The sequence below is a fragment of the Ramularia collo-cygni genome, assembly GCF_900074925.1.
Source record: "Ramularia collo-cygni strain URUG2 genome assembly, contig: RCC_scaffold15, whole genome shotgun sequence".
NCBI classification, from domain to species: Eukaryota; Fungi; Ascomycota; class Dothideomycetes; order Mycosphaerellales; family Mycosphaerellaceae; genus Ramularia; species Ramularia collo-cygni.
This window is the reverse complement of record NW_019716269.1, coordinates 154,990-180,857: the sequence shown is the minus strand read 5'-3', so window position 1 is coordinate 180,857 and position 25,868 is coordinate 154,990. Positions and strand designations below refer to the sequence as shown.

The following is a 25,868-nucleotide window of genomic DNA, read 5'->3' as shown; positions in this document are numbered from 1 at the left end:
AAGGTGGCGTGTAAGTTGAAGAAGAGCCGATGTTGAGGTCTGGGTGAGACGAGGGTTGTTCACGGAATAGAATGCGAGATTTGGTGTTAAATGCGATTCGGCAAAACCGAAAATGACGTTGCAGAGGGTTTGGCGCGTGTGCGTGACGGCTTTACAAACCATGATCTCCTACGAGGATCGAAAGATCTTTATGTTCCTTACAGTTGTTTGCATGACTCCGTAACAGCAATCAAATGCAGACGACAATGGCCCGCGAAAGGAGAGAGTGATATAAGCACGAATTTATGAGTTTGCTCAAGCTCTTTACATATCCCAAAGACAAACGCAGACCACAGTCTCTAGCACCTTTACAGCAATACAGGAAATCGATGCTCTACAACACCCTCCTTCACAGTAGATCCCTCGACATCAATGTGGTGCTTTCCTCGACATCATTCGGTCTGCCCCCGAAGTCCAGCCGCTACAAACACAATTATGCATGCCGTCTATGCATAGCAACCTCCATCGCATCCCTAGAAGCATGTACCGCGCCTCTTGTCCACTCTGTCTCGGAACCTCCCTCGATTCGAGCAGATCAGTGGCTCTGGACAACATGCCACTCTTGCCGATCAGGGTCGTTCGAGGCCGGCCGCTTGGAATTCTGCTGCTTCAAGCGCCTGTGCAAGAAGCGGGCCTTCTTCATCGGACGGTAGTGGAAGATATTGGCATGTTGCCGATGCGCCTGCAGATCCAACCTGACTTCCGGAGAGAGACTTGCGATCCACTTATCAAAGTATCGGATCGCACCAGGGCGATCGTCAAGAATCTCAACCGCACCCATGGAGTAGTGCGAGTGGAGGATCACCTTGCGCGTCTCCTTGTTGACTTGCATGTTCGATGGTGGCGTATAGTTGCGCGTGATTCTGATTTGCTTGGGGCTCGAATCTGGGGTGAACACCCAGCCACGGATCTCGTCGAGCAACTCCTGCGGAAGGGTCTGCAACAGGTCGGACAGACTCTTTGGGTGCGCGAGGACAGGCGAACTGCTTGGAGTCGCTGAGAAGGTGATCATTGCGTCCGGTATCGACGCGCCGAGTGCAAGGGAAAGGCGCTCCAACATCTCGCTGAGCTCGACCATGCTTGGGTCAGACATGGTGGCTTGGTGGTCTTGGGATGTGGGGGAGTGTCTGGCAGAGAATCATTAGCAACATGTTGAAGGCTGGTCAGGCGCGCCAGATAGAAGCCAACCCGGCGTACCTTGGAGATTGCCAAGGAATATATGCCTGCGCGGCGAGAGGGAGACTTTGAGGAGGTGCTCGTTGGGTGCGCGTTCGATGGGGTCGTCAAGGGTCGCGGCCGCTGTTGACTGTGGTCGAGTGCGAGCAGATTGTTGTTGTTGGGAGGAAGAGTTGGAGGTAGAAATACCCAAAGATGTGGAGAAATCGAGAAAGCTAAAAGAAAATCTCGACCAATCGGCGTAGCTCTCCCTMGGGTGTGGCGCCGCGTCGACAGCAACCTAAGGTATTGACTTGTAATAATCTGAATGACATGTATATTTTCGACTTTCTTTATTCTGTGGATGATTTTGAGCCCGACAGTAGAGAATATCACATCTACACATGCATGATCAGAGTGTTATATGTAACTCGTTTTAGAGTTTGCTGACGAATAGGGGTCAGCACAAACAGTCATTGTACTGGTAAAGAAGTTGATTGAGTCCATGGCAGTATCCAGACGGTTCATGGAGACACTCGACCACTTGAAGAGTCTGGAACCCTCTGGTACCTTTAAGGCATCTCACTGTAGAGCAATCAAAGTGCCCTGGAACAGCTTTTATCTTCCACGATACTAAAAGGGGTTCACGCCAAGTATCAATTCTGTTGTGTATTAATAACTCCACAAAACATACGCCATCCCAGTAAACATCGTGAAAACAGCCGCAGTCACCAACGCCGTCCTCAAAGGCTTCCTAAATTTCCCCCTCACCATCCTCTGGTTGCCGAATGGAGAGATTCTCTCGTGGAAGCCATAAGCCACAGTCTTGGCCTGCTGTACTTTCCCAAGATGAATGTTACAAGCTTCATCCTTGGTCAAGTTCAACTCCAAGAGAACTTGGTCAACCCACTTCCTCGAATGAGCCTTTCTGGCCTCGTGGATAAGTTCTCTGATCTCCGCGTGGTAGAGTCTGAGATGGTGCTTCGCTTCCTCGATCAATATACTCACTGCCTGCTTTCGATTTACGTGTCCGAATTGATAGTGGTTGATTTGCTGGCGGATGCAGTACCCGAAATTGTGGTCATCGATCGGCAGATCTTCCCTGTCGATGGGGTGCGTAAGGATTTTAGAGTTTTCCATCCGAGAGAGATGAACATCACACTCTGACTTGGAAGCAATCTTCAAGGCGTCTTCCTCGAGGCGTTTGATCCGCTGATTACATTCTTTGAAGGGGTGGTGGGTTTCTTCGCTCCAATTAGGATCACGCGTTTGGACTATGTCGCGTTCAGCRTATTCCGGATACGAGAGTGCGATGAAGGCGATAGCGGCTGTCTGGTGTTGGAGATAATCGTATTTGGCGGAGTAAGCACAGTTGGCGTGGCCCCAGGCGAGCGGTGAGAGTCGATGTTTTGAATCTCCGATGACAAGATACGGTTTTCCTGTGAGACCCATTGTGCGTCAATGTTCAGGGTAGGTAAGGCAGGCTTTCAATGCGAGATCGTGTGGTAGCTTAAGAGTAGTTAGCGTTGAATGTGTCGTTGAGAGTCGGTCTTGGACTGTTGTAGGAAGGAATGGGAGAGAAGACTGTGGGAGACTGGGTGGTGAGCGTGTCATTCGACAATTGAATCTCATGATTCTTCCCTTGCACCATTCGTGATCACGCCCTCCGAATCACACGAGGAGACCTTCCACCTTCAACGCTTCAAAGCTGTTCCTGCAGGCTATAAGAAAGACGCAGGGTTAAGCTGGAAGTGGCACACACGTTCCCGTCTTACTCGCTTGGCGGTGGACCTCGACGAAGTTTGGAAGCAGCTTCGTTGGTGATCAAGCCAACATACTGCTCCGCAAGAAGGACGCGACTTCTCTTCGGACAATTCCTGTCCATTCATACACGAAACGCATTTTCAGGGCCCTCCAATTGAGTTCTAACGCCTTTTTACTGCAGCCTACTGCGTCTGCAGATCAGCTGAGAAGTATTGTGGGAAGCATAGTCTGATGTTTCATGCAATTGGCCGGCGCGGTATTTTCTTCCTCATTTCGCTTTGCGTACATGATCAACGGGTTGATTGGAGTCTTGAACGCTAGACCGTACTCGCTGTTTGAAAATGCAAGTTTATCGATGATCTTTGCTTGTGCGGAGATTGTGAAGTACGTCAAGTAGCAGGATGATACCGGGCTGACTGCTTTGAGCTTTGCCCAAGCACAACTAAGAGGGACCGTCCACAAAAACAGAATTATGCTTGTGAGAATATGGTCCTGTGAAGTTGTTTCGCTGCCGTTAATATCACCTGGGTAAAGACAATGCTGAGCTCAAGCCTCAGTCCATCGGCCATAGGTGCGCGGTGTTATTATGCTGAAAAGAACGATTGGAGAAAAGGAGGAAACGGTTTTGCAATTTCAAGTACAGCAATCTGATTGCAAAGTTTAGCAGATATCGTCGTATTTCCCCCCTCCATTGAACTTCCCCCCCTACTACACAGCCTCAGGCTGCACTGCGAAATGAGTCAAAAGACTCTGGCCACGCTGCTGCAAGAGGTAGGTGTAGTCACGCAGCGAGTCATACTCACTCTGCAGGCTGTCTCTCTCTGCCACTAACTCGTCGTGTGCCCAAACACGACACACGCTCGTGTCGTCCAACTCCGCTCGATACGCCTCATCCATCGTGTCGTGGAGACCCTTCCAGAAGTCTCTGTCTCCGGCCAGATCCTGACGTGTGATCACGTTGCACACATCACGCCTTCCTTCAATCTCATGAAGTCTGGCTTCCAGTTCCTTGATCCGTCCCCCCAGTCTTGATTCCAATGTGCCATGCGATATGACGTAACAGCCTTCAGGTTGTCTGGTGGGTCGATTCAAACAAGCGTTCAATTTCTCCTGAGTGTCTGCCAGCTGTTTCTGACAAGTCGCTTGATCCTCGTGAGCTGCGGCAAGAGCTGCTTGACACGCTGGAGGGAAATCGGACTCTTGGTCCGCGCGAGTGTTCGAAGCCCCGGCAGTCTTGAGCTCTCTGCAACGCTGCTCAGCATCCAGACGCTTTTGCTTTTCTGCTGCTTCCGACACTTTGGAGGCCGCCAGCATGCTCTGCAGTTCTATTTGAACCTCTTTGCCGTCATCCAGGTCCTGTTGGAGCACAGAATGCGGCTCAAAGCCACATTGTCCAGTCTTCACGACTTTGCGATCAGCCCGATTAATACGTTCCTCGATTTCGCGGTTTAGAAGAGTGATTTCTTGCTGGGCCTCCGTCAGTGCCTGCGAACTTGACCTGGCGGAAGCTGACGCTGCAGCGAGGTCCAATCCTGCCTGACGATTCCTTCTCTCGCAGTCCTCCAGCTCCTGTGCGAGTGTCATCTCAGATGTGGATGCATCAGAAAGTGGAGTTTGACTGGGGATGGATCCACTACGAGAGCCGGCTTGTTGTGTAGTCTGCGGAGGAACGGAAGTGAATGGCGTGCCGGACCTGGATTCGGGAGTCGCACCACCCAGTCGGCTGCTTGGACGACTTGTAGATGCATCAGATTGCCCCGTTGCTGATTGTGATGCAACGAGACTGGTGAGAGTAAAGGCCGTGCCAGGTCTTGAATCGGAAGCTGTGCTGCTCGATCGATTGCTCGAACGAGTGTCAGGGGTATCGATATACTCCGTGTTTGAGTCAACCCCAGCGGGTGTGCGTTGATCCATACCGTCCCGGCCGTCGGCCACCACTCGCAACTCTGCGTCTGTGAGAGGCGCTGGCTGTTGTTGAATGTTCAGGCTTTCAAGTGCTTCAATGACGGCTGAATCTACCGAGTCTCCACCTGCTCCTTGGCTTACGATCGGGCTCTCCGGGATGCGGTCAGGCGAGTTATAGTCATCTGAATGCTCGTCCGGTTGGTACGGCGACGAAGGCGAGAGTGCGAAGAGCTCATCGCTGCCATCAGCACATGTAGCAGAGAGGGGATCCGCATCCACCGTAGACGACCGTGGCGGACTTTCCGGAATGACAACAATTGAATTGGCACCTCCTGCCTCCGTATCTACGTGGTCTTCCAAGGGCAGGTCAAATGCCAATCCTGGATCCACGCCCCCAATAGCTTGATATACTCCCTGCGCAATCGTTCGAGCAAATTCGGCAGTATTGAGATCCTCCAGGTTCGCAAACTCATCCTCGACCTGGAAGATTCTGACAAGTGGTCGGAGATTGGGCTCTGTGATTGTCGTGTACACATCCGCTGCAGCTCCTCGCTCAAGTGCAGCATTGTAGAGATCAGATGCTCGTTTGATGCGTGCAGCATTGGCTCTCAACCAGCTTGCGGGAACTGTTCTCGGTTGTCTGACGCCTGCAGTCACCAAATCTCTTTGCCTGTCAAGTTCAGTGGGCGCGCTTGGCGGAGCCTCAGCTGGAGCAGCAGTCGTAGGAACGCTGGTGGTTGATGACTGTTGATTGGTGGTTGCCGTCGTCACGTCCGAGCCACCATTGGCGGGAGGCAGCTGCTGCCCACCGCTACCTGGTCCAGGAGTAGAGCCGGAGCGTCCGTCCGAGGGAGGATCTTGCTGACTCGGGGGATTGGGTGGAGTATCTCCAGTCGATGCATCCGTGGCGGCAATGGCGGCATTGTAGACCGCCTGCGCAGCATCTCCGATACCATTCAAAGCCTCGAGGGGAGCTAATCCATCTTCGTATTGATAGATTCGAATGATCTCTCTGATGCGCGGGTTTCGATTGGTGATATGAGCCCGGGGGCCATCGTTGGGATTCGTCCTGAGATACCCGTTATAGTTGCCCGAAGCGAATCCAATGATGTCGGCGGGGTTTCGATAAGAGGCCAGGATGTGCTCTGGTACTCCTCGAGGCACTCGGACACCGTGAGTGATCACACCTCGCGGTGGCGGGGCATCAATCTGCGTTGTGCCCCGAACACCGTCGGTGGTTACACCTCGCGGTGTCGGAGCATTACTCTGCGTTGTGCCCCGAAAGCCGTCAGTGGTTACACCTCGCGGTGCCAGGGCATTACTCTGCGTTGCTGTCGTATTGGGGGTCGGTGCAGTACCCTGCGGTGCTGTCGGTTCTAGAGTCGGTGTAGTATTGGCCATGGCTGCGTCATAGACTGCCTACGCAACGGGATCTCCAGTACCGTCAAGATCAGACAGAGGAATCAATCCATCTTCGTACTGGAAAATTCGGACAACGGCCCTTGTTGCCGGATAGTTGACGTTTTGATGCGCTCTTCCACCAGCGTCGGGATTACTTCTGAGAGTCAAATTGTAGGAGCCAGAGGCGGCCTGAAGGATACCCATGCCACGATGCGCGGTCAAAAGGTTCTCAGGTACACCTTGTGGCTCTCTGATACCTTCGGTGATCCTCCCTTGCGGACCAGAGCTTCGAGTCTGAGATGTGGCGATTGGGAGATGGCTTCGAGGATTGGAGGCAGTGTTGCCGGATGGCGAACCGCGCGCACCACGAGATGGCTGTTTGCTTCCGGAATTGGTACCATTGCTGCCACCTCCTTTCCCACCGCCGCCTCTTCCGGTATTTCCTTTTCCACCACCTTGACCTTTACCGCTGCCGCCACGGTCAGGAGGATCGTTGCCGCCGCTCTCCGTCTTCGCGTGGGTTGAGTTTTGCATCGCTTACTGTCGTTTCAATGCTTCAGACGTTTGGTGCTTGGGGAGGGAAACGATGTGGATGCCCAAAGCTGTGTAGAACGCGTTGGTGTTGGTGTTGCGTACTAAGTTGTCTGTTGATYTGAACAAAGCGTCGAGTAAAGTTTAATCACGAAGTCACTTCTTGTGGCCGGATTCGGACGAAAAACTGTTCTTTGTGCATTTCCTCCCCGATGATTACTCTTTGCCGAGGCAGAACTAGGACGACTTCTTCGGCCAGCGACAGCCGGTTGAGGCAAAGTGATCGAATATCGAGAGAGTTTCGAATGTCGTTCGGTTCTGCAGCATCGGTTTTTGAAGCTACCACAGTCTGGACGCGTGCGAGGCAGTACTAAGACAGAAGATGTCCTGATATCCTTGCAATGCTAGATAGGCGGCTGGAGATGGGGAGACAGGATGCACACAGCACTCTAAGAAAYCACGATCATATCAACGAGGAAGCCCCCCGCGTGCGGCAGCGCGGGTCAATCTCCGGGACGTTGTACAGGGAAGCGGTGACGTTCTACACAAGGCCGTGTCGATACAGGTCACACCTCGGAAGATATCGTGGCACTCGACCGGTTTATATGGACTTTTTGCAACCAAAGACGCGTCAGGGTATCGATTGCCCTGCCTCGTCCAGCTCAGGCCTTCTACCATAGCAAGCTGCAAAACTATCATGTTGTGCATGTTCTTCAAGGCACTTGTACTCCCTATACTGAGTCCCTCGCGGAAGCTCGGACATCCTGAGCGTGGTGTCGAGTCCGTAAGGAGTTCTCCTCGCCATGGTCGTCGCCTTCTCGCGTGGCGACGAGAAGAAGATGGGTCATCTTTCTGGCCTACAAATTTCCACAGCTCTTGAGACCTACGACAGGCCTACCCTTGGCGAGGATCGAGGAGGCGCGGAAATGAGATGTGCGCAGGGGAAGTGCCGCCTGTGCACTTTCTCGTGCTTTGGAAGAGTTACCGGGGACCTATGAAGCGCAATGATATGACTGTAATCCTAGCCGTTTTCCACAGGTCATTGTACAACAAAACAGCCTTCCCTCACTTCCAGATCCACTGGTGATTGATTGGATTCAAAGTACCTATGGTCGGAGACGGCCTCACCGCCATATTTTCCTCCTTGTCTCCTTCGCGGGAATTCTGCAAAGCGGGAGCAACGTGTTCGAAGCGCGGAGCTGACGGGCTGCGTTCTGCGGGTTCGGCGGGCGGAAAGGAAGGCCTGAGCCAGTCTGTCGAATTCTTGAGGGATTGCAGATTAGCAAATGTGGACACATGCTGCTCGCGACTTGGAAATTACTCTGCCTCGTTGCTGCAATGAATGAATAGTCCTCGCTCCTCTTGGTGGTGAATTCGTTGAAAGGAGTGCGAGTTCATGCATGGTTCGCTGTAAAGGGAGGATTGCTTCGTGATGACCGTGATGAAGTTGTATCGATGGCAGGTCATCTTCACCAAGGTAAGGGATCGCTACTGGTGATCACTGTGTGAGGGAAGACAGCGTCCTGGTGTGGAGCTCTGMGTGTCTCTCCTGCGTCCCGGCCCTTCTCCCATCACAGTGATGGTCGAAGCGGCAGAGAGCCATTCATCAGCGGTTTCTACAATCACCACGGTGAGGTGGCAGTGGTGCGAGACCTTCTGGCCGCTCGAGTGAGCCAGCACAACTTGTGCTGAAGACATGGCAGCCTTCTTGCCACGTAGTCTGAGTGAACACAATCGTCTATGGCTACCAACTGATGCTCCTCTCCGTGCTGCGTGGACATAAGGCATCGTTCTCTTCTTCAAATCCTGCCCCAAGGGCCTGCCCTCGTCCTCTCCACCACTCCCTGAGGCCACGGCACCCTCCCGCTAGACCCCTTCTACACTTGTGGGCCTTCACGGGCACCCTGCCGCCTGCCGTCCTTGGCAAGCCTCCGCGTAGCTATCATACCTGCCTCACCAAACGATGCGCGGGCTGTATCACGGCCTCGTTAGCGCGGCGCTAAGCTTCKCGCACATATAAAAGGACCGCCTTTCTCCAAAATCAATCGCCAATTCAACGACAACATGAATTCAGAGTAAGTCCGCCCCTCCCTTCCCACAGTGTGGCCGTCCGGCGTCGACAACTCACCCAAGCCAACGGATCCGGCTTCCCTGGTCCAGGTTCAGCAGACCGCCTCACTGTCAACCGACTTTTGAGAGCCGTTCCCATCTGTGAGGCGCTGACTTGTGTCACAACTCATGATCCCAAAGGCCCGGGCGACAATCAGAGAGTCAGCGCCTCGTCCAAGCACTCTTGCGGGATCTTTTGAGCCTAACAAACCAGTTGCTGAATCGCACAAGATTCTTCTACCTTTTTTTCATCAGTGTCGCTTGCCTTGCGCAGCGACTTGGAGAAGAACTTTGAGTTGTTGAGTGATAAAATGCTATGCGGCGCGGTTTTGTGGTTGGCAAAGGTTTCCTGCCTCATTTGCTGCTGCTGCGCGCTCTTGTAATGGCGACCTAGCAGAGCACCGGCGCCAGTCGTCAAACGACCACAGTGGCTCTTCACGAACGAGGGCGTCTAGGTATCAATGGCGGTCATGCCATTCGTCGACGGGAGTACTCAACCAGCGCAACAGCTGCCTGTCACTTCCGTTGCGAGATGGGGCGAACTGAAAGCTGCTTTCTCATCGACAGGTTCGGTCCCGACAGCAAGGCTTCTAAGAGATGCCACCGACGCTTCTTGCGATCTCATACWTCTTGTAGCTACGTTAAACAGGCGTGAATCGGATGCAACGCTGCAGCGACGCGCCCGGCGACCCGATGAAGGTCGACAACTTCCAGTGCGGACTACGCCCACGTTGAGCTCGCGACAACAATGCCGCCTCGAAATGAAGAATCGCAGAAGGCGAGGAGCTTCAGGCGCGCTCGTTTGCGGCTGCGAGGAGACTCCATAGTCTCGTCAATACCGCTGCCAGCAAAGGTAACGATCACGACTGCTCCTCGACCATGCCTCGACAGGGAAGCTGGCCAAGGAGGACGGCAAAGTTACCGCAGAAAGAGCAAGGATCATATAGCAGCGATGACATTACAGCAAGGAACAACGGCATGAAGCGCTGTCGGCGTTTCTTTAGAACCTTCACAGCGCCTGTACTTCTCAGACTTCACCTTTGGTCTGCTTGCCCGCAGCTTGGTTTCTGTGCTGCATGACTTGCAGCGCCTGTCACTCGTATTCCGCGATGCCGTGAGAGGCAGCAGCATCGATATACTCGCCAGCGATCGCAGCAAGAGATGCGAAGGCAACAATATGCTTCCAGCCTCTTGATTGAGACACGTCTGAAGCCACAAGGATTTGCATCCTACTGAAGATGTGGGCAGTGCCMCGGCCCCGCCTACATTGCCTTCACCTGAAGACGACGCTGGGATGTCTCCATCCTCGCCGTTCAGGAAATGGCGTCTAGGCAGTGCTGGTCTACCGCGACGATGCATTTTTGTCGCCGCTTCAGCAACCCACCGCATCGGCTGCGGCGGCCCCGGCAAACGGCGATGAATACATCCAACTTCTAGTTGTCGATACAGCGATGGAAGATCTTTTGCAACAAGCAAGATTTCTCAGCCTCGCAAGAAGCATAGTTTGTGGTAATCACAGTCTCAGACTCAGGAATGAGCTCAAGRCCCCCATGCTATCCTTTGGCAAGAACATGCATACATCAACCATTGCTTCTGCTCGCCATCTGCGGCAGCAACCACAAAGCCGACTCGATATTTGATTCGCCCCGCGCCATCCTCACTGCCAGCGTGCGGCCACCCAAGCTCTCATCATTGCAGCACTGGCAAGATGTCAATACTGCAGATCAGGAGATCTTCGGTCACCAGGTGATCGAATAATGCTAGCGCTACCACATCAGCAGGAACGTGTCGCTGTGATCGAGAACGGGCACGCATGGATCCATCTCAGCAGCAATTTCCATCCCTTCAACATCAAATAATCTCCCCAAACCATCCAAGCACTGTGAGGAAGACTCAAAGAACTTTCCAAATCATCCAATCTAGCCCCACAGAGCCATCGTCAAAATGAACAGCCACGACAGCTTATGCGAAGCTCGCGAAGAGAGGCGTCAGTGCAGTGAGCATGGCGCTCACGACCACCACTCCGAGAGCCATCACTCCGAGTATCGCCACCATGAGGTACGGACACCAGTCGAGATGTTTGAAACATTGCGGGACCGCATCAAGCATCGGATTGAAGAAGGTGGCGCAAAGGATACCGTGGCGGACCTTCTTGAGGAGCTGGACAAGCAACTCCATATGGCTCGAAACAATGCCGCCCTTCTCCAAGAGAAGAGTGACTCGAAGAATTTGAAGTCCATGCCGGGCTACTATCGCGAAAGGCCGGGAGCACCCATTCGGCGGAATCTCTTGACGTCCACTTTGAAGCATCTCGGGTACTATCGTGGGAGAAGACCTGGATGATGAGTGGAAGGAGAGGAAGTGGTTCATTTGGGCCTCTCGCGATGATTGCAACTGCTTGGAGCGTCTGGACATGGGTTTCGACGGAGCTACATTGAGCTACACAGAAACAACTTCAAGGATTGCAGTGGATTCATCTTCTTACATATGCATACAACGCGGTCTGACTTCGCGTTCTCTTTCAGCTCAAGTCTCCACTATGTGACCCATGCTATTTGGCGAGACCATTACCAGTTTCTCTCCGCAACGAGCCTTGGATTTCTGCCAGGTCAGAGCCGGGACCCGGACGTGTCAACGAGCCAGCAAATCAATCAGGTTGTCTTGCTCAGCAGCAATGTCCGCCAGGCTAAGGTCATTCGGCAAAGCGATCTATACAGCACATGGTCTGTCTTCGCAGCTCTCAAGTATCTCTCCTGCTGCCCCGACCTTACATCCTTTCCCACCACCAAGCACACTTAAGACCAAGCAACCAACCAACAAAGAACCATCAACGACAACTTCCAAACCTATCAAATACCATCCACAACATCTACCAACAAGCCAGATTGACCCACTTTCCAGACCGCCTCCAAGCCACATCTCGATCACGATGTCTGAACGATCGGCGCTCACGTCAAGCACAAGGCGATCTTCTCGAACCATAGCCAGTTACAGCGATCGGGGTGGCCGCCACCCTCATCCTCCACTCAACATACACGTCAGCGATCACGTCGCTCAAGCCCATCGACCCATCAATATATACATTGGGGAGAACCAGCCAGGAATGCAAAGAAGGCAATCTAATCTCAGTATACTTTCTGCTTTAGGCGACCAGATTGATGTTGAGTCAACACTACCACACAATCTGCCAGCGCGAAGCGTTACGGGCTCCGAACACAACTCAATCGCACCCCCATCTCGAATTGTAGAAGTTCCTGAAGACGATGACGGGGCAATCCCAGCTCCTAGCGTTTTCGAAGTGCCCAAGAGCCGCGACATTCTAGTTCCAAGTGGCAGTGGCAGTCATCGTTCGATCTCAACAAGTCCAGGCCCACCACCTGAAGAGAACATCGCCGCACCTGTGCCAGGTGCTAGTGGCTCGAAGCCTTCCAGCGTACACACTGCTTCGCCTCGGAGTGTTGCTGGCAGCGAACCTCAACGGACTCTGTCACCATTGCCAGTCGAGTCAGGTCGCGAAGATACTCGTCCGCCTGCGCCGGGCCCAACCTTCGTTGAACACATCGATGTAAACCATACTTCGGGTCGAAGTACGGCTGGCAACAGTGGTCATGGGTCTACACCGCCAGTCCCTGCCACAGCAAGTATAAGATCCAGATCGGCATCGGATCCTGCACCAGCYGTGCAAACAACCATATCCCGAGCAGTCACACCGGAGCCACAGCCCATCCTCCCTGAGTACCCTTCCAATGGATCCACAGGCCAAGGATCTGATACAGCGATCGATGCTCTGGGGACTGAGACCGACGATCAACACACTTCTGCCAAGTATGATGCAACTGCCCAGGTAGCCGAAGCAATCGCAAACACAAATCTGAAATATACCGCGAAGGGAATCTTAAACACCGCGAATCGGGAGGTCGAGATTGCTGAAATCAAGGCTCGCCCAGGATGGGTTTGGTCACTGGGCTCAGACCCGCAGGTGCTCCACAGGTTCAGCAACCCTCGTGTGGTGAAGCCTTACTCCCACGAAGATGCGTACGATGATGCCATGAGTGCGTTAGAAAGAGAGAAAGAACAGCATTTCCAAGACATGGCGGCACGGAAAGCCATCTCGGATGCAAAGATCAAGGCGAAGCAGGAGTCCGTCGCAAGCAAATTCGGTTCAAGCTCGAGTCAGCCATCCAATCCGCAGGCTGGAACGGGTGATGCTGCACCAGCTAAATCGAATGCGGGCTCTAAGGCTCCGAGCACTGGATCTCGATATGAACAGCCTTGCACTATAACGTGTTTTGATCCTCCCATAGCATCTCCTGACTGTCCAGGCCCCAATTGTGGATGTATCGACCCCAACGATTCCAAGGAAGCCGATCAGATTCGAGCTTTCCTGAAGAACGCCACTGTGCCGGATGAACCACCTGAAGAGGCTCCGAGCTCAGCCGGTAAGGATCAGCTTTTCCCGCACGAACGATACTGTACTCCAGTAGGAGCTTCACATCCTGGCGGATCTGGAAATTGTACAAGGCCCGACCTCATTCGCGCTATTCCTACTCCACCTGATAATGCTACTCCTGCAATAGTTCTCACACCAGCGGCAGAGATTCCCGATGATGTCCAGCATGTGTCACCGAAATTGTCTGCTCGTGCTGCAGGCAAGAGAGCAGTCCCCTCAACTAGTTCGGGCACCGTTCGTTCTACCGGCAGCATTGTTCGGAATGGCTCGCCCTCAAGTTCCAAGAGAGATGCTACAGATCGAGCCTTTGCTGATGAGAGGAATCCTCCGGCTAACGTGCTTGAAAATAATCAGGAAGACGTCGTCATCAGCGGATCGTTCCCCAATGGCCAGCCGAGGGAGTCTTCTCCTGAAGGATCGAAGCCCCCAGATCCACCCTTGAGGAGCTCTGCGGGCTCTGCCAGGGCAGCTTCAACGCCGGCGCTCACTCCCACAGTACGCACGCCTCTGCCAACTCATCGTAGCGGGGTCATAGACCTCACTTCAGAATCAGCCGGAGTGAAGAACCACACTCAAACTGCAATCTCCAAGGCGACGAGTCAAGCAAGTAAGGTCCGGCAGCAGGCTGTAGAGAGTGTGACGAAACTGGATCCTAGGGATGTGGGTGTCACCGTTGAAGTCCCTTCCAAAGCACCGGAGGAGGATGTCACCATCCACAGCAAGGGCCCCAACGTGACTTCCGCTGCTGGAAGCTCTCATCCCAGGGCTATCACCTCTTCGTCTACACACCCGAGCCAAAACGACCCAGAGGCTAAGAAGTTTGTACCTCAGGCTGTTGGTCCATCTATTAGGATACCCTTGGGTCCTCCTAGAGCGGCTTCACTACCGGCAGCGACTTCATCACCTCCTTTGGATCCAGAATTGGAGGAGGTGTACGCTCAACTCGAGGATTTCACGGTTCTCCTTGACACTGCCAGAAGGCGGGCTCGCACTCAAGATGCCGGCACGCAAACCGTCGATGCTGAGCCTACTTCAAATGTCGGTACGCAAACTATCGATGATCCAGAGAGGAGTACAGCGAGCAAGCGATCTGGACCGGCGGCCAATGCTGGTGTAGTAGAAGGAGCGCCCTCTCGACCTGATTGTTCAGTGAATAGAGAACACTTGCCATCCACTACCGGAAATGATGATGAGGCTCCCGTCCCGGAAGCCTTCATTCTGCCATCTCACGAGGAGGACCCGGAAATCCAAGCGACAAAGGCTCCAGTTTCCATCCGTTCACGTGAAGAAGTCGAGGGAAACCCCGAGTCGCCTCAGTCGGAATGCCACTCCTCGCGAAAGTCATTCGTCATTCCCCAACCCGAGGTCTGGCCACCGACATCCGAGTCGATCATCAATGGCGACAGAATCAAGCCCCCAGATCTCCCGGTTAAGAAACAGCCATATGTCAAGACGGATCCAATGCCCCTCGGGTCTTACTGTCCAGGCTGTGCTTGGCACATATACTGGGGTTTCGGAGCCGAAGACGGGGTCTTCAGTCCTCCCTGGGGAGAGCCTTTCCCTGTCTCTCAGGATGCCAATCTACGATGTACCGTCGTCAAGAAGCAGATCGAGCTCAATGCCTGGTACCATGCGATCTGGAACGATATCGTGTGTGCGGGCTGCTCTCATTCCAGAAAGATGAGGGAAAGACCTTCATCAGCACGACGAAAAGAGATCGAGGAGCAGACAGCTGAGATTCAAGAACGATACGCCAATCCTGTGGGCGTCAATCCAGGCGAGCGTCATTTTCCAAGCACAGGAAAAGAGCGATACGTCTTTGTCTCTGCAATCTCGGAGCTGGAAGATGACGCGGAAGCACATGGGGCGGTTTCCGAGAAGGCTGGTTCACATGTTCCGGGAGGCTCAATCTCTGGTCCAGAGCCTGTGTCACAGAGGGTTCACACTCCGCCTTTCATTGAGCTCAAACAGAGGGAGACGGATGATCTTCCCATAGGTCTCACAATCTCCGACCCTCCCGAGAATGTTGTCCGTGGAGGATTGGCAGAAGAGTACTATCATCCAACAAGTCAGTCTGGTCGCTCAGACGCTGGTGCTCCTTTGGCTCCAGCAGGCACTGCTGAGATTGTTGAACCCACTCCGAGTTTCGTCGTTACAGCACCTCCTCAGGTCACCGCGTCTACTGTCTGTGGGAGTGACGCTAATGAGCCCCCTCCTGCTCCTCGGACGGAAGTGAATGGAGGTGCTGCTACTCCAGCCGCGCCATCTTCTGACAAAGTTCCCAAAACCCAGAGCCACGGCCACGTGGAGCATTTAGGCTCCCATGTTTCGACCCGCTCTCGTGGCTCGAGAGCCACTACCCGTCCGGGCACTCCTTCCGCTCCTGCAAGCCGTGAAAAGTCAAGTTCGGGCTCGTCGAGCAAGACTTCCGAAAAGCCACCATCGCGGAGATCTCCCACTCCTGCAGACCGCGCTATCTCAAGCTCGAGCTCGAGCTCTTCGGGCGACGATACAGTTGCGCCAGCTCCGCGTGGACATAGAACAGACCCGATCTCTCAAATACACCATTCGCTACGACCGACCGGCCATGTCGAGAACCTCAATATCACCGTCAACTACAAGCCTGGCATCAAAGGCAACATGATCATAAACAACAATGCGGCTCCCTCATCGGGAGGCAGAACACACTCAAGGCATGGCTCTCGGCATTGATCAACTTCTGAGTGATGCTAACTCTATCGACTCAGGACTCTGCAGGATGAGCCTTCATCATTGACCCCTCGTAGAAGGCGTCGCCATCATATGCGGAGCTGTTCTGTCCACGAGGATTGCTCATTTTATCGTGTGGAGAGAGTTGTTGAGGAAAAACCTCGGGGTGTTGTGGAGCGTTTCTTAGATGGGCTGGGATTGGAACCTTTGCGGTGATTTCGTCGCGGAGCATAGATGAATTGTACACATTTCTGCATGGAATGTTTCTTTTGTGGGACATGCGTCTGGGAATAAAGCGACACTATAGAAGGAACTTACAAGTAGCTGTCAATCGATTCACCTCTCCATCGATTTTCCGTCGTAGGCTTCTCTTCTCTCTGAGTGCCAAACATCCTCTTACTTCTGGCTGCTCATCTTTAAAAATTGGCGGAAAAGCCACATCGTCGCTCGTGATGACAGCTTACTGCTGAATGGGAGTAATCAGGTGTTCAACTCGCAACTTGTGACCACATGGGTTCTTCCCACGGCCAGAGATCTTTCTGCCAGCCCAAGCGTCCTCTTCCGCACTAGTCGCAATTCCACAGGGACAAACTTCGACACAATGTTCCTCTTCAGCATGCTCTTCATGTCCAGCACCAACATCATCATTCGCACGATGATCGTCTTCATCATCCTCAAAGCCAGCGCGTATGCGATCGTTGAATCGTACCGATTCGGAAAGCCATTCCTCGATGTTTTGCTGTCTGACATCGCCTCAAGCCTACACAGTACAACCAGCAAACAAATCAAAGACTGTCAGCGCGAGCACCCAGATGTMTTTCCATCAAGCGACAACTCAAACAGCCGCCACGATCCGTCAAGCTTTGCATCGGACGAGGCTCGTGCAGTTGCTCTGCACCAATTCGACATCAATCGACCCGAAGCATCGTGTCCTGAGCGGTGGATTTATCCAAACGAGTACAACTCTAAGCGGCTGGAGAACTTCTACCGTAATCCTCCGAATTGGAACTTGCCATTGAATCCCGACAGCGACGAGCTACGAGAATGGGACGAGCATGGAGAGTACAGGCCGCTGCCCATTACAGACAACTGTATTGTTGGAAAGAAAAACGGTGAAAGACATCGGAACAATACTTCCCTTCGATATGAGCGAAAGGGCGATCCAAAGGTTCACGAAAAGGTCCCCGCAAGACGGCACAGGGCTTCAAGCTCGAGACACCATCTGAGGAGAGTGAGGTCTTTCAATGCTCCAGACGCTCTTCGGAATGAGTTTCATGAATCGTACAGGATGCACATGGATCGTGATGGCTATGGCGGTCACTAAGGGCTATCTTCTCGTGGGAAATCTTCTCTGGCTGCCCCCGTTCTTGGTGCCTTCAGGGAAACGGGACACAAGCTGTTCGGTCAGCTTCAGGGGTTGTTAGTATAACAGAGCCACTTGCAACACAATTAGCTTGAGAAAATAGCATTGCAAAACCGAGCGCAGCCTCGCCTTGGGAAATCGCACAGAGCTGGAATGTGTTTTCGATGCAATCGATCCGTAGACAATTCATTGAGCATGCGCTAGCCAGGAGTTCCAGACTTGCAATCGCATGATTGAGACCGGGGAGACAGGGCGAACTTCCTACGCCTCTTCACGATCTCCGCCCAGGGAGCTGCGATGACCTCCAAGTGAGCGACGCCACTGTTGAAAAGAAAGAAACCAGCTCAACTACGATGATATCCAACCCAGCGTGAATGCCGTCCAGGAAAAACTTCACTCGCTGATGTAAACCCATGTAGTGAAACACGAGATAGCAGACGTGTAAGAAAGCCGGAGATCACAGAGCGAACTCAACATAGCTCCAGTTGTAACCTTTCGACTGATTCCCAGGTCCCTTCCCTGACGCTTGGAAGTACAGAAGTCGTTGGTCCGCGGTAAGATTCAAAAACTGAACCTCGATGGGGAGCACTTGTCGCTGAGCAGAAGAAAGCACGAGGTCATCAGGGAAAGAAGAAGTGCACACACTGCTCTTCCCATGACTGATCCTATCATGTCGACGCTACGGATAGAGAAGATCATCACGTATCATGCTGCTATTATATGTTCACTGGAAGATGACTGAACTTGAGACATTCTGGAACAGTGTGCTTGTTAGTGTGGTTACCGGTTAGCTAAGGGCTCTTACTATACTAACCAACTGCTTCTGAAGTGAATACTAACTCCACTAATAGTTACCTGCTTCCTAAATAGGCAATCAGTTTACAAAAAGCGTCTCTGTATCCTCTAAAACTCCCTAAGAGCCCTATGTTGTAGCTGTAGTTGTCCTTGCTATATAAAACTCCTTAATCCCCTTAACATTATTAAATACATCCGGTATTAGTGGACCGTACTAGCTCTTTAAACAACTACATGCTTTAATTACCTCCTCTTAGAGGCGGTTACGGCGGTAGGTAATAATATTACGGCTATCTAAGAAGGACCGTTCTAGCTTATCTAATTAAAGGGGGATTACGAGTGTATTAAAGGTAAACTTAGCTAGTTCTAGCTCTAAGTAACGCCTCTTAAACCACTAGTTAAGGACATTAATTAGTGCTTTATTAGTGTCCGGAACGTAGTCCTTAGATAGGTAGTTTTCGAGTGCGTTACTACGTAAGGTTATTGTTGTTTTACGCCGCTTATATATAGACAGGTAGTTACGGAGATCCTTACTATCTAAGGGAGCTAGTGTTATAGAACTACCTACCGGCGATAGCGGTAGTGTAGGGCGATATTTAGACATCTATAGCTCTTTTACTATTATGCGCACTTGTTCGATATAGCCCTGCTCTTCCTTAGAACCTTTACTCTATCTGTCTTCGAACTAGCCGTATTTAAGGGTCGGATTAAGGACGATAGTAGCGTAGATAATTAGTATATTATCCACTAGCTTCTAGTACTTCTTAGCCTTTTACTAGGCATAGTTATAGCAACCTAAGAGGTATCTAAACCGTTTATTAATCGCTGCTTCTTCCTTAAATTCGGCTGAATATTTGCTAGTATAATCGAGGAGGAACTAAAGCGTAGGGTACTAGTCGTATAGGTGTTTCTTATTGCCTTAAGTCGTTATTGTCGTAAGTTCGAACACATGTAGTGCATCGTATAGCCGGTTAATCTAAGCCTAATCGTTCGGTGTTAGCTAGTTGTTACGGATAGCCCTCTTAGCTCTATAGAGCCTATAGAACTCGGTAATTCGCTCCCTAACGGTCTATACCCTTCCTAGTATATAGTAGAATAAGTTCTAGCGTATAGAGTTGTCTTAGATAAGCTGTGCATGTTGTAATTAGCAAAGTTAAAGGATAGAAGTAAGGATAACTTTGCACCGGAATTACCGGAGTTACCGGCGGAGCTACCTCCGGAGCGGTATAGACCCACTTTTCTAGACTTACCTTAAGATTATTAAACATTACACACTCCTTACTACTATAATACACCTTTTTAAACGCCTCTCGTCGCTATATAGACGCTCTAATCCATTTAATAATATTATGTAGTCGTCCGATAGCGCTACGGTTACGCTAGAATTCTTCTACCTTCTTAAAAGCGCCCTTCTCGGTGTTGCGCTCTAGTTCCTTTATCGCCTTACCGCTACCCCTACTAAGGAGCATTACCTTCGCGATAAGGTTAGTAGTATAGCTAAGATACCGGAGCCTCCGTCCCTTACGTGTCTTCGCTAACATGTTCGGATAGAGAGCCCTTAGAACTATCTTAATTACACTATCGTTATTGCTCGCATTGTCCGTAATAAAGTAACTAATCCGCCCTCTAATCCGCTACTTACGGATTACCTTAAGCAGCTTCGCACTAATATTGTCGCCTATATATTCGCCGAGGATCCTTCTAAAGGCTAGCCGCTCTATCCTACGCTTTCCGTTTTTGTCGATAAAGTGCGTATTAATGCTAACGATTAAGTAGTTATTCGGACTCGTCTAGCTATTAAACGATACGTAGATGTCGCTTAACGCCTCCCTTAACTCCTCTATTAACGCTTCCTTCTACGCCCTATATACCTCTAAGACCTACCCTCGAATCGTCGACGCTATACGTAGAAGAACGCCTCTAACTCCGGCGTTTAAGAACGATATAAGAGCCCGGAAGTACGTGTTCTTAAGCATGCGGAAAGAGATGTAGCAATATATAATCCACCGTACTAATAGGCTCTTAAACCTCTTAAGGCTCTTCCTCGAAACGAGTAACGCTATAGACATAATACCGCCCTTCGTAGAAGCCGCCTCTTTCTTACTTATTACTAGTTTGCTATCCTTGTCGATACGGTAATCCCTAAGGAGGTAGTAGAGCGGCCCTTAATTACTATTTAGAACTAGTAGAGTTTACCTCTTACCCTTACGCTCGTAGCGGTAGTAGTAATATACACTTACGCCCTCTACGTCCTTAACAAACTACTCTCCGCACTACTATATAGTGCTCCTACGCTTCCTTAGGTCCTTATTATTAGCGGCGGTAAGCTAGCGGAGGTAGCGCTTCCCTCGGATAGTTACGTAGTTCGGTAGGTTTAGTTTACTATAGCCCTTACTTAATAGATTAAGGATGATCTTATTAATAACTCCCTTACTAAGGATTAGCCAGCTACCGAATAGCATTAAATTAACGATAAATTAATAGTATAGATGAACTTACTTAAGACGACCGGATTATTAAGGATACGGACCTCCGGAGGTAATGTAGCTAATCGGAGCCCTATCCGGTTAGTTACCGGTAACTAACAACCCTTATACCAACTCCTACTAACAGCGCTTCAATTGCTAACTATACTAACCGGTAACCTAACTACCAATAACCACTTACTAAGCTAACCACACCAACAAGCACACTGTTCTAGAAAGCCCTCTCCCCTCCCGCCCAGCTGAGCCAGCTGCATGGTGCTGGCGTCCTCTACACAGCTGATTTGGCACGATTGCACAGAATGTGTCATCAGGAACATGTCTTATGCCCACTGACCTGTTGCCAACAGTTCATTGAAGCACACGCGGTACAATTGCAACGAGGGGCTCCCATAACATCCATATTCCCACCTTCAACTTTCCAGCAATCATCAACAAACCCACCCTGAGTCAAATCACCTGCACTCAACAAGAAAAGAAGCTCCAACAAATCGAGTCTCGCAACCATGACTGATCCCGGCCACGAACACCCCGGAGCATTTCTCAACAGCACAACTGATCGTAACCACGCACAATTCCCGTCCTCGCCTCATCGCTCGCCATCAAGAAGACATGAGCACCGCGGCCGAAGGAAACATTCATGTTCGCATTACGAGGACAAATCCGACCACGGATCTGCCAGCTCAGTATCCACGTCCCACCGACCATCGAAAGCTCTCACGCCACACCATACCACTGTTTGCCGATGCGAATGCGGATGCAAATGGAGCAATTGTGGAGGTCATTCTTCTTCAGAGGCACTCATGCTCGCTTCTCTGGGGCGGATGGTGCCAACAGCTACATCGAATCAAGCCTTGGTGAAACACGGATCGCAAGACATGGCAGGTCTTGGAGATCCCATCTTACGGATCCTACGAGAGGAGCAGCTCACCATATACCGGCCTCCGGGAGCCGACAGGCTTAGTGCGGACAATTACAGCAACAAGGTCAACTTTGGATCGCTCCATCATGAGGCTCATGCTCCTGCGAAAGTTGGTTTGAGAATGAAGGCGCTGGATTTCGGACTGAAGCAAGCGGGACTGCAGCGTATCAGGAAGTGATTGTGACAGCGACTGAGTGATTGGGAGACGACGGGAGACAGGGTCATGGTGGAATGCGAGGTCTTTCTGTACAAACTACAATGTCATGATTTGCTTCGAGGGATCTCTGATTACCTGAATACGCGCTGATTGACTTGCGCAGGTGAAACATGTAACAATGCCCCCTAAGTCACACAGAAGAGACATGTAACAACGCYCCCTAAGTGACACAGAAGAGATAAACATGAGACCATTGACATTGAAAGCGAGAAGTGCAGAAAAATGTGTATTTGAGAAGTGAATGATGTAAAAGCAAAAGAAAGCAACCGATCTACATGTCGGGACAGAAAACAACACGAAAGTCCGTCTTGCCATGATAGCAAACGGTATCCGCGGGGCTCCCGACATTGATTTGATCCGGATCAGTCCAGCCCTGCGCAGCAGGGCAATTCCACGGAGCACAAGTCTTAACCTGACAAGTCCCACTTCCTCTGCCGTTGGCGATGGGGAAGACGCGAATGCCAATGTCCGCATCGCTGCCCTTCATGAGGGAGAGGTTGTAAGCAGTGCCTTGAACGCCCATGTACTCGCTGTGGCCGAATTCGAAGAGAGCGTTGTGTTCCCACTGTCTGGCAGTTCCCCACTCGGCGTGGCCGGAGAGACGCATGCCGATGGCGTGGAAGTYGGCCATGATGGTTTTGGTGCCTCCTGTGGGGATGTTGACTGGAGTAGACTTTTCGAGCATTTGGAAGTCGCCGGTGATTTGGTAGAGGGCGAACTGCTTCGTCCACTTGCACTTGTTGACCACGTGGATTTTGAACTCGTCGACGCCACGGGCGGAGAGGGACGATGTGTCCTGGTTGATGGATGGGAGCGCGCTGGCGGTGAATGCCAGGAGCGCGGTGAGGGCCAGCCCAGAGAATTGCATGATTGCAGATGTGGTGGTGGTGTTGCTTGAAGAAGCTATTTGGGGGAGATGAAGAAACGCGCGAAATTTGCTAGAAAAGAGATCTAAGAAGGGAGAAGGATCGAGGGGGGCGTTGCCGTGAATAAATAGACGTTGCGTGGCGGATGCTTATTGAGCCTTTATTCACTGCGGGCTTGTCACAATGGGTCCGCGTGGCTTCAAAGGCATTCACTTCTGATGCCTTTGTTCAAAAGTTTTAACTCCAGGCCACGTTCCTCGAACTGGACGCCACACTAATCTGCCATTCACAAAGGTCTCTCGAGGACCATCCTTCGGCTGCTGATGGATGATAATGCTTATGATGTTGCCCCGTTTGAGAACGCAGGCGAGAAGTCCAAGTTGCTCTATGAATACTTTGAATGTAATTATCTCTTCACAGAGCGTAGAGCTCTCCACGCGATCGGGTTGCGGCAGTCCTGAGAGCATCAAGTCAGTGAAGCAGGGCGCGTGTTTGCCATGTTTGTCTTCGCATTCTTTGGTGCCTCGTAGATGGATGTATCCTACTCCTAACACCAAGCAAACCTGAAAAACAACGGTATAATGGTGGAGACTTAAGGGTATACTCTCGCCACAGAGAGAGATACCAGTTGAGATTTGCATTCAAAAAGAGAGAGTCCTCTGTACTACAGACGGCAACCTCCTAAACATCTATAAGCACCTTCAGCCATTATTCTCTATCAGATAACGAGTCAATCAACCCAAAGGAAACCATACACAAAAGACTTTTGATTCAAGTTCAGATATTGGTAGGTTCGGACCTTGACCGTGAGCGTGCTGAAGACAACCATTGTTCATCTGCCATTCAATGCCATTGTTTGGGGACTGCACAACAATGGTACTTCAACTGTGACAGTGTAGGGCTGACAATGCAGACGTTTCTCTCACAATTTCGAATAAAGCTCGAATCTGCTGACCCACGACAAGGAGTCGGGCCGAACCTTACTGTTAATATCCCGATCTTCCCCGTCTTTTTCAAGCATCACATTCGCGTTTACTTTGTTTATATCGCCCCGCTACCTGAACATCAACCATCAGCAACACTTCTCAACGGTCTCGCAACACTCTTGCTCACATCCTGCTATTTGCCATCATCAAGCTCCAATTCAACCGCACGGTTCCACCAAACGCCACCATGTCCGCATCTGCCTTGCAAGACACAACKTCACCGGCTCCTCTCACACAGCCAATCGGCACTATCTTGTTCACACTCCCGCGCGAGCTGCGCGACCAAATCTACGGCTACGTCTTCCAGTCCGATGTTGAAGAGGGGGAGGCAGTCGACCTCTACTGCAACAGTCCTCCTTCCAAGGCACTCTGTCTCACCAACAAACAAATATACGACGAGACGCACAAGCTGCACAATAAGGCCTTCAGATCCTACTATCGTGACACCGAGTTCATTATCATCATGGAGGCTTTCGGTTCGTACACTGCTGCTTGGTCCTTCACTCCAAAGGAGGAAGCCAACATCAACCACGTCAATCATGTCACGATCAAAAGCGTAATACCGACATGTGGCTGGTCCCAACTCTGGTCGACGTACAAACTTCGTCTGGGAGGAGAAATCTGGGCATGTGACCCGGAAATTGATCTCGTCCAACCACGCCGTTACCTCGAGATCGGAGCGGACATCTCCACAGGAGTCGTTAGACCGGCCATCTCCTACTCCTACTCTAATGCAGGAGGTCCTCTGAAACCAGAAGCTGCGAGCGATCTCTTGGAGCACGCCGAACGTTCACGGAAGCTTCATGGGCTGGGACCCGCTCCACCTCTGGTAGAGCAACTGCAGGTTATTTCTGAGAGGGCTGCTCGTACTACGAGGTGGTACTACAGGGTATTCGAGCGTTAGAAACTCCACTGTCGTGGCAGGATTCCTTGTTCCGAGCGAGGTAGAAGCACTGAAATCGTATCCATTTCCGGACAACATAGCTCTCGTTTTCAAATGATTACCCCTCTTCTTGTCGTATAGTGACTTCGTAAATCATTGAGTAGAACGGATCTTTGGTGGAAGATTGTTTTCTCATAATGTAGTAAAAAGGTGCAAGAGTTGATCGGTCGAGTATCCGGCCGCATGATGTCCGGGAGGCCCCTTTTTTTCGTTCCCCAAACTCAGTTTCTGCCAAGCTTTACCAATAGATCCACACCCCGGCAGTTGGTACTTGATCCATCTTCACCCTCACATCATCTTCAACCTTAAAAATTCTTCAACCATCATACAACCATGTCGACTCAAAGCGGAATACACGATCTTCCGAATTCGCCAACTGTCACGATGGCCTCACCATCTACCACACGCTGCATGCTCCTCGAACTTCCGCGCGAGATGCGCGACATAATCTACAAAAATGTCTTGGACACCTCGACGGATGAGAACATCGATCTCTGCCACGATGCAGCTCCGCCATCGAAGGCGCTCTGCTGCGTCAACAAACAGATTCATGCAGAGACGCACAAGATGCATCAACAGGCGCATCGAACGTTTTGGCGCAACAACAACTTCGTGATCCCACTCTCGACAGCCGCGGAGTGCATGACCGCATGGTCATTCAACTGCGCCGAAGAAGCCAACATCAACAACATCTCCAACCTCCAGATCAAGTTCCGAAGCGTTCATACGCCCACCATGCAGATTTTGCACCTATGTCCCGGCGGATCGAGTTGGGGCTGGGAATGGGAGAAAGAAGACAATCAAGTCCACCTGGTGATCGGTTTTAAGCCAATCGCTGGAGGAATGCATATCGGCATCTCACAAKTGATGCCAACTGGACCTCGCGAGGATGTGTATTCAGCTGCCGAGGCTACCATTCGACTGCAAGATGGAATCCACCCTGCGCCTCCTTTGATCGATCAGCTTAAGGTGCTGTCTGAATTCGCGGCCAGGCAACTACCGTGGTATGACGAGGAGAACTGGAGCAGGGTATATTCCGAGGGGACGAAGCACCACAGCGGCCTGGTTTCTTTGAGCGGCTAGAGGCTTGGAGATTGATCAGCTGCACTACTGTCAGGAAGCGGCTATTTGCTGTGTGATTCCTGATGTCTCATACTATGGCGCGATCGACTGGATTGTGGTTGGTCTTGGGCGCCTGGAGGCTGCACTTTTAACTATCAAGAAGAAAGG

The 25,868-nt window shown here is 51.5% G+C and overlaps 9 protein-coding genes; 5 read left to right on the top strand and 4 right to left on the bottom strand.

Annotated features, from left to right (window-relative positions):
* Positions 1-574: 574 nt before the first annotated feature.
* Positions 575-1,132, bottom strand: RCC_08711 (uncharacterized protein; the record flags this gene model as incomplete). Its single annotated transcript, XM_023773959.1, has 1 exon — positions 575-1,132. One exon carries the CDS (start codon positions 1,130-1,132, stop codon positions 575-577), a length of 558 nt encoding a protein of 185 aa, XP_023629727.1.
* A 734-nt stretch (positions 1,133-1,866) lies between these two features.
* On the bottom strand, positions 1,867-2,646 carry RCC_08710 (uncharacterized protein; the record flags this gene model as incomplete). Its single annotated transcript, XM_023773958.1, has 1 exon — positions 1,867-2,646. The coding sequence occupies one exon, from the start codon at positions 2,644-2,646 to the stop codon at positions 1,867-1,869; it is 780 nt and encodes a 259-aa protein (XP_023629726.1).
* Positions 2,647-3,666: 1,020 nt separating this feature from the next.
* On the bottom strand, positions 3,667-6,798 carry RCC_08709 (uncharacterized protein; the record flags this gene model as incomplete). XM_023773957.1 has 2 exons in its annotated part: positions 3,667-6,239; positions 6,306-6,798. 2 exons carry the CDS (start codon positions 6,796-6,798, stop codon positions 3,667-3,669), a joined length of 3,066 nt encoding a protein of 1,021 aa, XP_023629725.1.
* A 4,780-nt stretch (positions 6,799-11,578) lies between these two features.
* On the top strand, positions 11,579-16,066 carry RCC_08708 (uncharacterized protein; the record flags this gene model as incomplete). Its single annotated transcript, XM_023773956.1, has 1 exon — positions 11,579-16,066. One exon carries the CDS (start codon positions 11,579-11,581, stop codon positions 16,064-16,066), a length of 4,488 nt encoding a protein of 1,495 aa, XP_023629724.1.
* Positions 16,067-16,664: 598 nt separating this feature from the next.
* Positions 16,665-17,387, top strand: RCC_08707 (uncharacterized protein; the record flags this gene model as incomplete). The annotated part of the gene is made up of 1 exon (XM_023773955.1): positions 16,665-17,387. The coding sequence occupies one exon, from the start codon at positions 16,665-16,667 to the stop codon at positions 17,385-17,387; it is 723 nt and encodes a 240-aa protein (XP_023629723.1).
* Positions 17,388-21,210: 3,823 nt separating this feature from the next.
* On the top strand, positions 21,211-21,804 carry RCC_08706 (uncharacterized protein; the record flags this gene model as incomplete). The annotated part of the gene is made up of 1 exon (XM_023773954.1): positions 21,211-21,804. The coding sequence occupies one exon, from the start codon at positions 21,211-21,213 to the stop codon at positions 21,802-21,804; it is 594 nt and encodes a 197-aa protein (XP_023629722.1).
* A 310-nt stretch (positions 21,805-22,114) lies between these two features.
* RCC_08705 (uncharacterized protein) lies at positions 22,115-22,711 on the bottom strand (the record flags this gene model as incomplete). Its single annotated transcript, XM_023773953.1, has 1 exon — positions 22,115-22,711. The coding sequence occupies one exon, from the start codon at positions 22,709-22,711 to the stop codon at positions 22,115-22,117; it is 597 nt and encodes a 198-aa protein (XP_023629721.1).
* A 1,171-nt stretch (positions 22,712-23,882) lies between these two features.
* On the top strand, positions 23,883-24,599 carry RCC_08704 (uncharacterized protein; the record flags this gene model as incomplete). The annotated part of the gene is made up of 1 exon (XM_023773952.1): positions 23,883-24,599. The coding sequence occupies one exon, from the start codon at positions 23,883-23,885 to the stop codon at positions 24,597-24,599; it is 717 nt and encodes a 238-aa protein (XP_023629720.1).
* Positions 24,600-25,022: 423 nt separating this feature from the next.
* On the top strand, positions 25,023-25,721 carry RCC_08703 (uncharacterized protein; the record flags this gene model as incomplete). The annotated part of the gene is made up of 1 exon (XM_023773951.1): positions 25,023-25,721. One exon carries the CDS (start codon positions 25,023-25,025, stop codon positions 25,719-25,721), a length of 699 nt encoding a protein of 232 aa, XP_023629719.1.
* Positions 25,722-25,868: the final 147 nt, after the last annotated feature.